At 44.6% G+C, this 17321-nt stretch overlaps 1 protein-coding gene across 4 annotated transcripts in view; it reads right to left on the bottom strand.

Moving 5' to 3' along the window:
- LOC129717891 (uncharacterized) overlaps nt 1–17321 on the bottom strand; it is a 76806-nt gene that overhangs the window by 8128 nt on the left and 51357 nt on the right. For 2 of the 4 annotated variants that reach the window (XM_055668153.1, XM_055668155.1), the window contains exons 2-4: nt 4118–4309; nt 3848–4046; nt 3299–3596 (exon numbers count right to left, since the gene is read on the bottom strand). In XM_055668153.1, the coding sequence (XP_055524128.1) occupies nt 3299–3596; nt 3848–4046; nt 4118–4309 (689 nt within the window). The remainder of the gene's footprint in view (nt 1–3298; nt 3597–3847; nt 4047–4117; nt 4310–17321) is intronic. The other 2 variants (XM_055668156.1, XM_055668154.1) reach the window with 2 other exon arrangements.

Here is a 17321-nt window from a genome sequence, read left to right as displayed (position 1 = left end):
GTTTCAAATGGCATTTGCTCGTTGACCGAGATCTACGTCACAATCCAAACACGTGCTTCTGTTTCTCTTTTTTTTACTTCTAATACAGACAAATGTCTTTTTCATCCTCACCTGTGTATACCTCATTGAGATCGTGATACCTTTACGAACTCCGACTCATATCCGTTTCCTACTTTCAGTTGCCACAATTGGGACTTTATTAGCACTAGCCCCAAAGGCGAGTAAGTGTGTTTAGTTGATGGGAGCGGCACTACTCACTCCGTCAGAGATACTTGCGGGCACTTGTGGATTTTGCAAAGAATCAACGGCCCAGTGTCTGGCTCACACCACCCCTAGGCAGTCTCCTGTACCAGAGCTGATGAGTGCTGTCAGTGGTCACAATCATACTGCATGTCCTCGACGATCTCCACTCGCCAACTCTTGTGGGCATTTAGCTCTGCCAGTTGGAGTGGCGGCTTCAAGCCACTCCTGCCAGTACCACTTGAAGATATCACAAACAGTGATTGCATGGAGCAGTCGTTCGACGGCTTCCACCAGGTGAAGAAGACGATGGATATCCAAGAGCTTCAGATTTATCGGACTCAGTGTCGAATCGGCTGCTGCAAAACAATAAGTTTGCGCTGGTGCCAGTAGAAAATGGAAACAGCGAGTCCGTCGCTAGGTAAGAGCGAATCCTCCCGTTATTAATTTTCGTATGTGACCTGCCAAAGCACCAGGCGGAGTTTTCGCTGGATCCGATCTACAAAAAATGTAGTAAGGGCATCAAAATCCTGTGCTCAAACTTGGAGGAGTACCATAAAGTGAGCGACCTACTCGCAACGCACAGGGTGCCATACTACACACGCGACAGTCCATAAACGAAGACACTGAAAGTGGTACTGCGGGGTTTGCCAGCTTTCAGCACATCGACAGTGATTCATCAAGAACGACCTCTATCGAGATGAGCTGTTCTGGGTGCATTTCACTAAAAAAACTGCGTAACGTCATGCATATATTTCACACCTTTATCCGGTGGAAACTGTATCGTCCTCAACATTGTCACGTATTACAGTGGCTCGGATGTGGTACACTAAACTGCAAAAGGGTACCACGCAGCAACAGGTTTGCTGAGGCATCGCCTACATCCTGATGGCACCGAGCCAAAATGCGCGAACTGTGGCCAAAATCATCGATTCCCTAGCCGCAGCTACCCGAAACGTGTGGAGTTCATTCGCATTCGCAAGAAAGCTTCAACAGCCAACCAGAATGGACATAACTGAAAGCCCCCCAGCAAACACACCAGATCAGTTCCCCTCGAACCGGACCCAGACTATGGTTCTTGCGCTGTAACCGCTTCTGCTCCTGAATAGCAATCATCCGCTGAACAATCAAGCAAAGGATTTATCCTGAGCCTCGGACTATCTTACGCTGGTGCTATCACTGGGACCTTCTACTGGTTCTTCTGTAGACAATCCTCCACTATCTACCGAGGAACTTGCAGCAATCGTCGTCCTAATCTGTAAACATGGATCCTACGCTTTACGTTATCGCAAATTGGAACACTTGTTCTATCAGGAACAACCAAGATAAGCTCCTTGATTTCTTGGCGAGAAGGAAGTCAATATTACCGTCATAACGGAAGTTACCATCTCGCTTCCTGGCTTTTATTTGGTACGACTAGATAGGATCGGTGTAAGGGCAGGAGGAGTTACTGTCACGGTGAGGTGCAACGGCAAGCGTCGCCTTCTCATTGCAGCGTACTATTCCAAGCAAACCACCACCCGAAACGGTACCGCTGCTCAATTACCGATCGGCCTAGCCGACTTGGCGGAAGGCGGGGGACCTGAACGCTCGGATTATGGTGTAAGGTAATCGGTACCAAAACAGAAACGGCATTATCCTGGCGGAAGACCTTGTAACTGGGCACTAAAACATTTTGGCATCTGAGCGCTCCTCCGGAATCTCCTGGTCCGGAGATCACTTCGTTATGGACATATTCCTGACCAACATGGCCCTCTCCGAGGTTTAGTCGTGTTCGAGGATCTATTGTCGTACCACTACCTTGTGAAGCTGAGCCTCTACTGTGACGCTGGTCAGTCATCCTCAGCGAAACTACCATCGTGCCAACTGAGTTTGGGTCCAGTGAATGGTCGACAAGAATATTAACATCGACCGCTCCTTAAACACTCCAGGGGAGATCGGCCAAGAGTTGGACACCCTTCAACATGCACTGCCGTCGCTTGTGACACTGCAGTCCTTGTATAGCAAACTCAACTGAGTATCGCCCTTCATATTAACCGCACCACTAAACATCGTCAGGTTGCGTTATATCCATCAACACTCGTACGAGCTGATGACCGATCCAAAAAGTCCATGAGCATCCGACTTTCCAAGGTCCAGGTCCAGGTCCAGGAGCGAGTTTAATGTATGTGAAACCACGAGTTTGGCCAGAAGCTCCGCCAGGTTCTTTCAAACTCAAGACGCCACTTTCGAGCTGGCTGTTTCTGAGGAAGTTGCCATTGTCGACAATTTAGAATGTTTGGGCCCGGAGGAAGCAAGAGTCACGGCAAACGAGCTTATTGGTCTAGCGAGGAGATCAAAAAATATGACAACACATTCAACCTCGAGCTCAAGTACTTGAAGCATGGTTAATTTGCTTTTGTAGTACGTGTTTTCAACCGATGCTGGGAGCTTGGCTTATTCCCCTTTTCCCAAACCAGGGAAAGATCCTTCCATTCTTAAGAACGACCGCTTCATCAGTTTCCTATCAGTCCTCTCCAAACAGTTTGACATGATAATTCGGAGCAGTCTGCTTTCATTCACCAGAAAGAATGGTGTCCTCCTTTAGGAACAATTTGAGTTCCGCATCCATAAACTCAATCGAATTACCAACATCATTCAGTGGAACAAGTCAGTGTCCTAGACGACAGCAACGGCGCTCGTAAACATTGGAAAGGTTTTTCACAATGTGTGGCACGATGGCCTAAACTACAAGCTGCAAGCTGTATATGATTATTAAAAGCTTTTTCTCGGACAGAGCTTTCCGGGTCTTCTTGCACAATGTGTGTTCAGAGCAGTTCGACATCGATTTAGGAGTGCCCCAAGGTAGCATATTGGGTCCACTCCTGTACAACATCCACACCTCGGACGTCACTCGGGTGGTGTGTTTTCTCAATTGGCGCATGATATCACGATCATCAAAGAGATCCCAGAGATAAATCAAGTTTTACCGCAATAAAATTACCTTCAAACTCTTATGACTTATCATTAGTCTACATATTTTTTTTTTTTAAATTGAAGCTATTCAAAGTACCCTTACCTGCAGGTCTCAATTCGCACCCCCTGTATGTATTTATCGGTGTTAGCAATCAACTTTACTGTGTTCTCCGGAGTGGTTCCTGACTTGGGATACGTCAACTTTTCAACACTGGCGCACAAAAATTCTTCGTCCGAAAAATCAAACCGGGGTAACAGTTTGTCATTGGTCAGTACCTCCTCGCCGAATATTTCGTTGTACTGTTGGCCATATTTTGCGATGATCGCATTGATCTCCTCCGTCGGATAGCCTGGTGGAGCATCGTCGGGGAATATAATCTTGTTGTCATCGGCGATGGAAGCTACAATCAGACATGGAAACCACCGGTCAAGCAAAAAGTAATAGTTTGTCATGTAACAGATAGATGAGTGTTAAATTGCTAAGTATCTGTTTGTGTTCTATGGACGCAAAGATGATAACCAACAATTATTTTTACAAACTATTAGGAATTCACATATTTTAGAAGATGATATTGAGATTCGTGAGAAACAGTGTACGTCCAGAAACACTCGATACTCAACAACTTGATTTTTACGTGACACTTGTTCGTACTGCATGGTGTGTTTAAACAACGCCTACTTCGGTACGTCACGTCATTGTTTGGCTTCTCCGTCCGGGTGGTCAGTGCTGGGGAGATGGACTCGGGAAACACATATGAAATCGTTCCATTTGGATGCTTTATCACCATTGACTGACCCGGATCAAAGTCCTTACCGATTGGTCGCAGCCTTCGATTCCTACCCGGGCTGTCCTGGTGAGGCGGTAAAAATAAGTAAGAAAAAATATAAACACTTTTTTTACGTATTAAACACATAAGCTTACAGATCTGGTTGCAACATCGGATACTGTTTCATCAGCATAATCCTCCGGGTCCGGGTCAGGGTTGTTGTAACCTGGTCGCTTGAATACTTCCTGTATTCTCGTTCGTACTACCTCATCGCTGGTGTTCTTCGTAGTGGTCGTGGTTTGTCGGGTCCTCACCAGCGGGTGAACCTCCGGTGTAGATTGAGTCGCCTGGAATATAGACACAAAAGCATCCTGGATTAACAGCGCTCCAGTCGACCAAACATGCATAAAATGAAACTATTAAATTATTTCCAACCCCCTCAGAATGGTGCGTCAACCGGCACTAGACAGCATACTAGACAGCGTCGGCCAAAGAAACAATCAAATTAAACAGAATGAATTTCAGCTTTCGTTTATGACTTTGTGACCCAAGCCGGTGGGGGAAAACTCTGGGTGAAGCTATCATTTTATGTTTAATTGTATGTTTCGCTGCAAGCTGAGAAACCACGAAACACACTGAAATGAAATGACCTCAACACTTTGCATCACACACTCCAGTGGACGTCAACCTAATTAAAACCTACTATCATTTTATTTCAATCTAACACACCGACCTAGTGTTGCCGAATTCTAAGCTTTTTAATAAAGCATATGGCTGCTTATCACACCATATGTGGTGATTTTGCTTAGTGACGTATTCGTTCAACCAAAAATCAAGCTTATCGCTGACGCAAGGCCAGAAGAAAATGGTGTCGTCACAGATACGTGAGATAATTCCACTCGAAAGTGTTGAAGGTCTACGTCACTACCATATCACGAAAATGTTCTGCGTTTCATCTATCCAATAGCATATAGATCACTTCACTCTATTGTGTGGTTAAACACTCATTACCGTTTGAAATCTGATGTAGCATCTCTGGCGGTTTTATTTTCCCTTTCATAAAATGTATCCAGTATAGAAAATCTCAGCACTTCAAAGAGTATTCTCCGACCTCAAAAGTGTCAGTTTTCGCTTCTTCGCCACAGCTTTTTCCACATCCACCGATTTTGATTCAACGCTTTATTTTTTTTTTGTTCATCTATAATTTATTTGACACGGCACAAATACAATTTAATGTTTAACGGCGCCAATCATATCTGGTAGCTTGCTTTCTAAAGTATCTCAATAACCAAAAGCAAATTTTTTATCCTCGCTGCCGACTACGAGCTGAAACTAAATCTAACTTAAAGCTATAATATTTTGCATTAAAAGCACTGGTTTACTGTATGATGGTTTTCATTGCCATAGGTAAGCAGCATATTTAATTTGTTCCGCTGCTGGGCCAAGATATTATGGACTGGCATATTGGGTTGTCTCCCTCGGGCCTTGAGAGTGTCGTGCGGGTCTGATCGCTGTTTCCGGATCCGGGGTCTTAACGTGTTCTTGTCGTTAGGTTGGATGTAGGCGAAAGGGGATAGGACTAAACTGGGGCGTGGATGGATTTCAGGAAAATGTATATAAGGGACATGTAGGATAGGTCACGGCTCGCCAAGACATCACGAACAGGAACAGCCGACTGCCTACCTTCGGCCTGCAGGGAAGCTATTAATTTAGACCTGGCGTCACGGTGTACAGGGCATGACCAAACAACGTGCTCTATGTCGGGATAACCCTCACCACAGGCACAGACACCACTCTCTCCGAGCCCAACACGACGGAGATGCGCGTCAAATCTATAGTGATTGGACAGAAGCCGGGACATCACGCAAATGAAATCCCGACCTACATCCAACCCCTTGAACCACGGATTCGTCGACACCTTGGGGATTATGGAATGTAACCACCTTCCCAGTTCCCCTCTGGTCCCAGCATTTTGCCAACTGATGTACGTATTCTGACGTACAAATGAGAAAAATTCATTAAAGGCAATTGGTCTTTCATAAATTCCACCGTTTGTTGCGCCCACCTTAGCCAAAGAGTCCGCTTTCTCATTGCCCGGTATCGAGCAGTGAGAAGGGACCCACGCTAAGGTAATCTGATACGATTTTTCGGATAAAGCACTCAGATGTTCCCGTATTTTCTCCAGGAAATACGGAGAGTGCTTAGCATCTTTCATCGATCGGAGAGCCTCAATAGAACTGAGACTGTCCGTAAAGATGGAATAATGGTCCGTGGGCATTTTTTCGATAATCCCTAGGGTGTACTTAATTGCAGCCAATTCTGCGACGTAAACAGAAGCAGGATTATCGAGCTTATGGGAGACGGTTAAATTGTTATTGAAAATACCGAAGGCAGTGGACCCATCAAGAAGTGATCCGTCAGTGTAGAACATATTGTCGCAGTTGATGTTTCGATATTTATTGGAAAAAAATTTTAGGGATCTGCTGCACGCGTAAATGATCCGGGATTCCACGAGTTTCTTCTATCATGGATGTATCGAAAAACACAGTAGAATCCGAAGTATTTGATAAGTTGACACGATTTGGAATATTCGAGGAAGGGTTAATGTTTTGGGAAATGTGATTGAAATACAATGTCATAAAACGGGTTTGAGAATTAAGTTCGATTAACCTTTCAAAATTTTCAATCACAGGACGGTTTAAGACCTCACATTTGATAAGAATGCGAGAAGATAGGCTCCAGAAACGGTTTTTCAATGGTAGTACTCCAGCTAAGACCTCCAAACTCATCGTATGGGTCGACTGCATGCAACCCAAGGCGATACGCAAACAACGATATTGTATTCGCTCCAGTTTGATCAAATGTGTGTTTGCTGCGGACCGGAAGCAGAAACATCCGTACTCAATGACAGACAATATCGTTGTTTGGTAAAGCCTTATAAGGTCTCCTGGATGGGCTCCCCACCATTGTGCGGTTATTGTACGAAGAAAATTCACTCTTTGTTGACATTTTTTTATCAGATACCTGACAACCCCAGGTGCCTTTAGAGTCGAACCAGACACCAAGAAATTTGTGTACCAAAACCTGAGAAATCGTTTTTCCCATTAATTGTGTTTGGAGCTGAGCAGGTTCATGCTTCCTAGAAAAAACTACTAGCTGGTTTCCCTGGTTTTTGGATGGCGATCACCTTCACTTGCCTCCAATCCTGCGGTACAATGTTTCGCTCCAGGAACTTATTGAACAAGCTCAACAAGCGCCTCTTGGCATTGCCGGGTAGATTCTTCAACAAGTTGAATTTGATTCTATCTAACCCAGGCGCGTTATTGTTACAGGACAGGAGGGCAACTGAAAATTCTGCCATCGTAAAAGGTGATTCTATCGCGTCGTGACCCGGAGACGTATCGCGAACAAAGTTTTGCTCAGGAACAGAGTCCGGACATACTTTCCTGGCAAAATCAAATATCCACCGACTTGAAGACTCCTCGCTTTCGTTGACCGTTACGCGATTCCGCATTCTTCGGGCTGTGTTCCAAAGAGTGCTCATCGATGTCTCCCTCCACGTCTCGTTCACGAACCGACGCCAATATCCGCGTTTCTTTGCTTTAGCCAGGCTTTTAAGCTTGGTATTAACCGTATATAGTCGTCGGGTATACCTCCCTTCTGGAAGGCCAAAAACGCGTCGGATCTTTGCGTGTAGACATCGGAGCACTCTTTGTCCCATCACGGAGTTGGAGGCCGCTCTTTGATCGTTACGCCGGGATATTTCTTCGTTTGGGCTTGCAACGCGGCGTCGAGGATTAAGCCCGCGAGGAGGTTGTATTCTTCAAGTGGTGGATGATGTTGAATCGACTCGACCGCTTTTGAAATCATTTCCTCGTATAACTTCCAATCGACATTCCGTGTGAGGTCATACGGAATGTCAATTGGTCGCATGCGGGTTGACCCGTTCGTAATTGAAATAAGAATAGGCAAATGGTCGCTACCGTGGGGATCGAGGATTACCTTCCATGTGCAATCCAACCGTAGCGACGTCGAACATAAGGATAGATCCAAAGCGCTTGGGCGCGCTGGAGGTTTCGGGATACGTGTCATTTCACCGTTGTTCAAAATAGTCATGTCGAAGTCATCGCAAAGGTTATAGATTAAAGCGGAGCGGTTATCATTGTAGGGGGAAACCCCAAGCCACACCATGAGAGTTGAAGTCTCTCAAAATCAAACGTGGCGAGGGAAGAAGTTCTATTAAATCAAAGAGCAACCGTTGCCCAACCTGTGCTCTGGGAGGAATATATATTGGGGCAATACAAAGCTCTTTACCTTGTATTGTCATTTGACATGAGACAACTTCGATGCCTGGAATCGAGGGGAGGTTAATACGATAGAAAGAATAGCACTTTTTAATCCCTAGAAGTACTCCTCCATATGGGGTGTCTCGATCAAGGCGAATAATATTAAAATCATGGAAGTTGAGATCAATATTTGAAGTAAGCCAAGTTTCACAAAGGGAAAATGCATCGCATTTGTTTCTATTGATTAAAACTTTAAATGAATCAAATTTTTGGTAAAATACTTCTAAAATTACACTGTAAGACAGAGATAGAATCCTTCGTATACGCAGATGAATTAGGCATCGAAGGATACAATCGCTGCAAGGAGGGGCCATTGGGATTCAACGCTTTAGTCGCGCAAAAAAAAATTAACAACAAAACTAGCAAATAAAAATGTTTGTGTGACTGATACAATAATTATTTCTATAATTTTTATATCTACTTATTATTACTTTAAGTCTGATTTTTGTTTCAAATTTTTTACTGTTGAATTCAAAATGACTGCAACTATTCATACTTATTAGGAGTTTTTCAAATATCTATGAACACTTAGTCGTTTCAATCAAATTTTAATACCTTCAATGAATGTGTGTTTTGGAGCTGTTTTAAATTCTTTTCACAGAAGTGTCGAATAAAAATAGAATTAAACATTTTTAAATATAGGTAGGGTAATAGCTCCATTATTCATCTCAGCAGCTTGGTGCACCTATATTCATCTTATTTCTCTCATTTGTTCAATTTACCGTCAAATTGCTACAAATTTTCGAAAGTAAATCTATTTGCTTCTCGATTTTCTCTAGTGGCTGAAAGTTCAACGTTGAAAATATGGTAAAATTTGACGATAAATTGATAAAAAACGCGTGATGAGATGAATATAGGTACTGAGATGAATATTTGGTCCCCGTGGTTCTGTGGTTAGCGATGTCGGTCGGCTAGCTCTCCCACACGGCTGTGATATCGGGTTCGATTCCCGATCGAGTCGAGGATCTTTCCGAGCTGGAAATTTTCTCGACTTAGCACTGGGGCACGGTGTATCGTTGTACTTATCCTACACATGCAAAATGTGCCAAAAACAATATTGATAACGAATTCTCTCAACTAATCTAGTTGATCGAAACCGCTATTAGCCCCAAGGCTAAGCGTGCGATATTGTATATTGAGATGAATATAGAAGCGGTTACCCCATAAATTTTATTACTCATAGCTACGTCACTCTCACAACTGGCAGCTGTTGCGTGTAAACAGTCCATGCGTCGTTTTTTTTGGCTTCTTCAAACCTGATAAGAGTGCATCAACAAAGACTCGCTCGACACTCGCAAAACATTATGCGAAATAAAATGATTCATAAATGGAACAGGCTATTTTTGTGTGCTTTAAGATAATTGGGTAGAAGCGACATTGCAACAGGAATGGTTGTCTTTGCCAGCTGGTCCCAATTGCTGTTATAGATTGCAAGAATCCCAAACACATTGATGGAGTTAAATACATTCATTGCTGTATTGTGTCCCAATACTATACTAAATATTCGATGAGATTAGTAGCGTCATTTTGTTAAAGCGGGAAAGCTTCCCGAGTGTTGTACTATCCTTCCGAACGAGTCTATTATATTTGGCTAACTTTAATACCCATACTGCGACCTAACTGTCTGAAATACTTCCGATTTTCGTGCATTTATAGTTACGTTCTAGACACATCGGAGCGTAGGCATAGAATTCTAGAACTCCATCACATTTTCTCAGAAAGAAGCGTCGAATATTGCTTCGGTTTTTACAAATTGGTGTAATATAGCTCCTAAATTAATTAAACAACTTTTCTGAAGACACTATCGCTCTAAATTCATGTTCTTTGGATAAAAATAATTTTGATCGCGTTTTTGCAGCTTTGAACAGTGTGTGACGGCTGGTGCTAGAATCGCCCACATGGAGGCACCGATCGGCAGTAATGACTGATATGAAGGGGAATTCGAGGCAGTAGTGAATGAGAAGAACTGGACCTGAGTGATATACCTAAGCAAGTTGACAAGGAAAAACAAGGCCATGTACAAACAGTCAGAACAGTCAGACGAGAATTCACCAGCAAGAGGATCGTGAACAAGAGAAGCTCGATTAGCTCATTTCAAGATGGCTTGACAAAGTATTTTTTCTTAATTCTTTTAGCACTAATATTTAGTGGTTAATTTGTTGTTTCGAAATCCAATTTGTGGTAATTTGTGGTTGAGTCGTTTCTTAGAAATTTTCAGAAAACTGAGTCAAGCCATCTCTGAAAATCATTTCGCTTCAAATGAATCGGACAACGATGATATATACATCAATCGAAAGCTCTTAATTTGTGGTTCACGAAAATGTAGTTTTTGTAGACATACTTCATATTAAAATAATTAAAAAACTATTATTCAAATTTTTGAACATTGTTTACCTCTTGTTGTCAACACCGACCGTACGCGGCGTTGGATGAGCGTAGTACTGGCACCTGCCGCTGTTAGTGCTAGTGGGTTATCTAGAACATATCGACAGTCGTTCATATATACGACATACAGTTGTCGCTGCCGTTGAAAGCTTTTTTGTTTTATTATTCAGGGGGTAGTTGTAGTAGCATTGTTGCCTTTGCAACGTAAAGAAAGCGAGTTCCGAAATTTTACAATTGGTTATCATCCAAGTTAAAGTTTCCTGCAAATTATCAGGGTATAGTATAGGATATAATATAAGGTTTAATTGAGCTTACGTTTTGTAACTTTCTGGCTCGCTTTACTCGGAATACAATAATTTTATTTAATAACTAATTTTACCTACAAACAAATTTCCAGTTTATTTAAATTTAGATCAAGTTTTAGTTTAGCTTACTCTACGAGTTCAAGGTTAACAAATGAACAATTAACACGTTTGGCTTAATTATGAGTCGTACAGATATATAATTTTACGCGTGCGCACTCCTCGGCGATCTCCAAGCAAAAAGAAGTTTTTATCGTTAGGTTCGATCTGCTTCCCTCAATTCAGTAACCAACGACAGATCAGTCGTTATCAGTCGGCATGTAGGTTTCAAGGTGCGCTCACTGACGAGGGGCGTTCACAACAAGCATATTCCTGAGACGAGAAAATATCGAATTTTAATTCTAGTCAGGACTCACACCTTTGGGCATTTACCATGCGTTTCAACCGTTCCCTACAGTTCTAAGGCCCATTCCCGACCTTCAGGCATCATTCCGGTTTCTGAAATACCCAACAGTCGAATACAGTTGGGTAGTTGGTTACCAAAATATTATTATATTTATTGAAACAAAAAATTGTTCTTTATTATTATCAGGCTGTAATTTATTCCAAGAGTTAAAACGTATGTGCTAATAGATTTTAACATATAATAGATTTTGTATGAGAAAGACCAGATCACACCCCTAGGTGTATTAATTTAGGTTTTTTTTTGCAAACAATCGGTAAACGGCAAAACTACATTTCCGGAAATGATTCGACCGAAGATCGAGAAAATTACGCTCGCATGTCTACGTAAAACTTCACTTATTTTGAGGAAATTTACGTAAAATACACGGAAGCTTGTCAACTACAAATATCTGCTAATTGATCAAACATTTGCATTTCGCAGCATATCTGCACATATAGTATCCCTGCTGTTTACATACTGTTTCACCTAGAAATACTCAGAGGAAGAGATTCGCGGTAAAAAAAATCGCCAATTCGGCAACTGGGTTTCATATGTCAGAGGTGCCAGATCTCTTCTCAAAGCGCAATGTTGACTAACATTCGACTTGTATAATCGGTGGTGACGGTGAAAGTCCTTAAGAATAGTGAAGTGCTTCGCAAAAACTGTTAAGGGGATATATTTTATGTTTATGTTTAATTTTATACACCTTCACTTATTTTGTTACCTATACACAAGGTTTGTTGAACTCCGGGTAAAAATCACTCACAGCATTCTTAATTCATTCATTGGAAATAGAACAAAAAATCGTATAGAAATAAACACGTTCTTGTTTGTACCTGATTGCAATACTTCTCAATGTGGTGTTCCCGTTCTTGTTCGTTTGGCTCCAATTTTGACGGTTCGTTTGGCTCACCGCATATCTCTCCCTCTGAGCATCTCTAGGTTCACCATACTTATCGCTACACGAAAGCTTTCTGAGAAAAAATCATCTGTTTTACGTTACTCTAAAAATACTCACTACACAAAAATGACGAATTGGAAAATGTTACGTGCAAATGGCGCAGGTAGATAATAGAATTCAAACAAAGATTTACCGGTTTTCGATATGCTCTAGATCTCTTAGCTCTTGATGGTCCTTGATACCAGCGCCGCGTACGGTCGGTGTTGACAACAAGAGGTAAACAATGTTCAAAAATTTATATAATAGTTTTTTTGATTATTTTAATATGAAGTATGCCTACAAAAACTACATTTACGTGAACCACAAATTAAGAGCTTTCGATTGATGTATATATCATCGTTGTCCGATTCATTTGAAGCGAAATCATTTTTAGAGATGGCTTGACTCAGTTTTCTGAAAATTTCTCAAAAATTACTCAACCACAAATTACCACAAATTGGATTTCGAAACCACAAATTAACCAATAAATATTGGTGCTAAAAGAATTAAAAAAAAATACTTTGTCAAGCCATCTTGAAATGAGCGCTCGATCAACTGCCTTGTGCCAGTGATACGCGAAAGTTCTATGAAAAGTTTAACCAGTCTTGCAGAGGATATGTTCCGCAGGACGAAATGTGCAACGACGTGGATACGTGGTAACCTTCTTACGAATGCCAGCGAGGTGGTTGACAGTTGGAAGGAGTACTTCGGGCAGAAGCGAAACAGGAACTACCCTAGGAGCACCAAAAGCAGATGACAGAGTACCTGCCCCCAATTTTCATGAAGTTTGTTGTATGATAGGGGAGCTGAAGAACAACAAAGCTACCGACAAAGACGAATTGTCGAGTTTTTTAAGCATGGTAGAGAAGCGCTGATTATGATAATCTCCCAGGAGGTCTCGAGGTACGATGCTGATCTAACAGGCCAGTCGTCGTAGGTTCGAGTCTCGGTTCGGGAGAGACTGTTAGTGTCAGTAGGATCGTAGTGCTAGCCCCGCAATTGTCCTGTACATCAAACAGTTGGCTGCGAAGTCTGTGTATAATAAACAGAAGATCTAGTTCCGAATCGGAATGTAGCACCAAGGCTTTGCTTTGCTTTGATAGAGAGGCGCTGATTAGCGCGCTGCATTGAGTTTTTCAACGATTTGGGAGAAAGGAAAGTTACCATACGAGTGGTTAGAAAAACCATCTGCCCTATCTACATATTGGGCAACAAACTGGAGTGCCGCAACTACCGCAGCATCTTGTTTATCATTGCCGCCTATAAAGTACTCTTGCAGATGCTGTTACGTCGTCTATTACTTTTAACCAGGAGGGGCAGTGATCGCCATCACGCCTTCTATTTTGTATGGAGAAGGCGTCATCACGCCGTGTGTGTAACTGGATCTTAGGCGGGCCTTTTAGGGGCTCGCGCCACCACGCCACCACGAACCCACAGACCATATCTGTTTCAATCCAACTGTATACGATCAAATCATGATTCAAATTTAAACTTATAAATTTATCTTAAAATAAGCATCATAACCTAATCAACCAAGATCTAATTATAAGTTTACTTAAATTAATTTCGCTTAGCCTAATTTCAAAAATCTACACACGCCAATTATTACACATACAAATTGTACTAAAAATATACACACAAGATAGCAGCAAATGAGAAATTAGAGAGGATATCACGATCACCAATAAGCCAATCTTGGCCATCAGAAATATATCTAAGCCAACATGCAAATAATTTATCAGTTAAGTTTGATCACCCAAGGTGAGCGCAATAAATTTATATTGAAGTAATCGTTTTATTTGCTTAAGTTCCCATTAGGTAAGCTCACTGGCCCTTCTGCCAGCCGCGATCGCGGAAAAGTAAATCCTTCGTACCGGTAGAGTATTTCGAGCTCAATCACCAACAGATCTACAGAAATGTCGTGAATACTAGGTACGTGTCTACACACCACATCTGCATCGCCTTCACGGCAGCTTGAAAAATCATTCTCGGATAAACTGACGCGATTGATGAAGTCGAAAGGTGTATGGACACGCGGCCAAGAGTGGCGCCGCTGTCTGAACAACTCGATGCCATAATCGAGTTCGCGGTGAACAGGCGAAATATCGCTGGCGACCTGAAGCAGAGCCTCCTCCTGCTTCGGAGCACCATTGATGAAGCCAGAAAGGAGCATGAAGAACTCGTAGCTCGGGTGAAGGCGGCCGAGAAAGCGGCCAGGACCGGGAGGGCGACTGCATCTAAAGAGGTGCAGACAGACGCCCCCTCTTTCGCATCGGTCTGCTCCACGGGGCAGGTCGCTAAGCGAACGAGGCAGGAACACCAAGAAACGATTGGTCGTGCTACTCCCACGGGAGAACACACGGTTCAAGGTCCACCGCACAGGTGGAGGCTACGGGCAAACCTTGGACTACCGTAGAGGGTAGGAAGCGTCGGAAAGGTGCGACGCGCCAAGATGGCGGATCGGCCAGAGGACCAAAAAAGGTCAAAAACGCGCGGAGTAGGGGTGATCCCCTCATACTCAATACAGATGGGTCGAAGTACTCAGAAGTCTTGAAGAAGATGAGGGGGGAAACCCAGCTCAAGGATCTTGGGGCGGATGTGAGTATCAGCCGATCTCGCACTGGCGAGATGATACTTGAGCTCCGGAAGGACGCCAAGAACAAGGGGGCTACCTACAAAACGGTAGCTGAAAAGGTCCTAGGGAAGGAGGTGCAAGTGCGGACACTCACCTAAGAAGTAACTCTCCAGCTTAAAAACCTGGACGAAATCACTGAGGGGTGCGACATTGCACAAGCCCTCAAAGCAAAGTGCGGTGTGGAGGTGGCTAAGGAGTCAATCCGCCTCCGCAAAGGTCCGGCGGGGACCCAAACTACCATCGGCGGAGGCTAACCTGGCCCTGAAAGAGGGCAAGTTGAAGGTCGGCTGGTCTGTATGTTCTCTGGGCACACTACAGCACCAGACATTTGCTTCCGGTGCTTCGAGGGCGGACATAAGTCCTGGACCTGCAAGGGCCCGATAGAAGCCATTTGTGCAGGCAATGTGGAGGTGCAGGCCATAAAGCAAAGGACTGTGGGGAGTCTCCTAAGTGCATGGTATGTTCCGGGAAACGGGACGCCAAACACTTTATGGGAAGCCCCAGGTGCCCAGCCGGTAAGCCGGCTGCGAAACCACGGACGTAAGGGTGACGCAACTGAACCTGAACCATTGCTTCGCGGCTCAGCAGCTGCTACACCAAGCAGCCACTGAGTCGTTGTCGGACATCGCCATCATATCGGACCCCTACCGCATCCCTCCCGGAAACGGTAACTGGGTTGCGGATGAGTCCAGTATGGCGGCCATATGTACGACGAGCAAGTTCCCGGTTCAGGAGGTTGTCTCAACCTCAGAAGAAGGGTACGTAGTTGTTAAGGTAAACGGAGTGTTCTACTGCAGTTGCTATCCTCCGCCACGTTAGTCTACCGAAAAGTTCACCAAGATGGTCGACCTCCTATCCATGGAGCTAACGGGCCTAACGCCGTTGGTGGTGGCGGGCGACTTCAACGCTTGGGCTGTTGAGTGGGGAAGTCGCTTCACGAACCAGAGGGGCCAGTTCCTGTTGGAGGCTTTGGCAAAGCTCAACCTAGATCTGGCCAACGTTGGGAACAAAAGTACATTTAGCAGAAATGGTGCGGAGTCGATCATCGACGTGACGTTCTCCAGCCCAGGTCTGATCAAGAACTGGAGGGTAGACGATGGCTACACTAATAGCGACCACCAGCCGGTCTGTTATAGTGTAGACAACAACGAGAGGCGGCAAGCGACGGCTAGAGCCAACACTCCGACCGTTCGCGGGTGGAAGACATCGCACTTTGATGCCGAGGTATTCGAAGAGGCATTGAGAAGGGAGCGCGAGGGGGGTAGTTGGCTTCGCCCGACTGCTGACCAGCTAGTTGCTATGCTATCGCGGGCGTGCGACGCCACCATGCCTAGGTCTCGCCAACCTAGGAATGGGAAGCCCCCGGTTTACTGGTGGACAGACGCGATAGCCGACCTTCGCAGTGCGTGCCTTCGTGCAAGACGAAGGATGTAGCGTGCGCGAAACGAAGAAGAGAGGACAGAGCGCCGCGCAGCATTCAGTTCGGCAAGATCGATGCTAAAGAGTGCGATAAAGGCCAGCAAGAGGGCCTGCTTCGATAGGCTATGTGCGAGTGCCAATACAAATCCGTGGGGTGACACCTACAGGATCGTAATGGCCAAGACTGAAGGCGCGCTGGCGCCTGCAGAGCGATCACCAGCGTTGCTGGAGGGAATCATCGAGGGACTCTTTCCGCGCCACGAGCCAAGGAGGAGGCAAGGGTTACGAATGAGGAACTCATCGTGATCGCCTAGTCCCTAAAGGTGAGCAAGGCACCAGAACCGGATGGTATCCCTAACCTGGCGATCAGGCTGGCGATAAAAACGGCCCCCGGGCTGTTCAGGGCAGTCATGCAGAGGTGCCTGGATGACTGTCTCTTTCCGGACAGGTGGAAGCGGCAGAGAATGGTCTTATTGCCGAAGGTTGGGAAACCGCCAGGGGACCCATCGGCATAAAGGCCTATCTGCCTGCTGGACACCGCGAGCAAGGTGCTTGAGAGGATTATCCTCAACAGACTGGTGAGGTACACGGAGGGTGTACACGGTCTGGCAAGTATCCAGTTCGGCTTCCGGAAGGGCAGGTCCACGCTGGATGCAATCTCTTCCGTCGTCAAGACGGCGGAGGTAGCAATCCAGCGCAAGAGAAGGGGAATACGCTACTGCGCAATCGTCACGCTCGATGTGAGAAATGCGTTCAATAGTGCCAGTTGGGACTCCATAGCGCTCGCGCTCAGGAGCATCCATATACCGGTGTCGCTGTACAAAATTCTGGAAAAATATTTCCAGAATCGAGTACTTGTTTACGACTCGGAGGAGGGTCGGAAGTGC

Source organism: Wyeomyia smithii, chromosome 1 (assembly GCF_029784165.1).
Source record: "Wyeomyia smithii strain HCP4-BCI-WySm-NY-G18 chromosome 1, ASM2978416v1, whole genome shotgun sequence".
NCBI classification, from domain to species: Eukaryota; Metazoa; Arthropoda; class Insecta; order Diptera; family Culicidae; genus Wyeomyia; species Wyeomyia smithii.
This window is presented reverse-complemented; position numbering and strand designations above follow the sequence as displayed.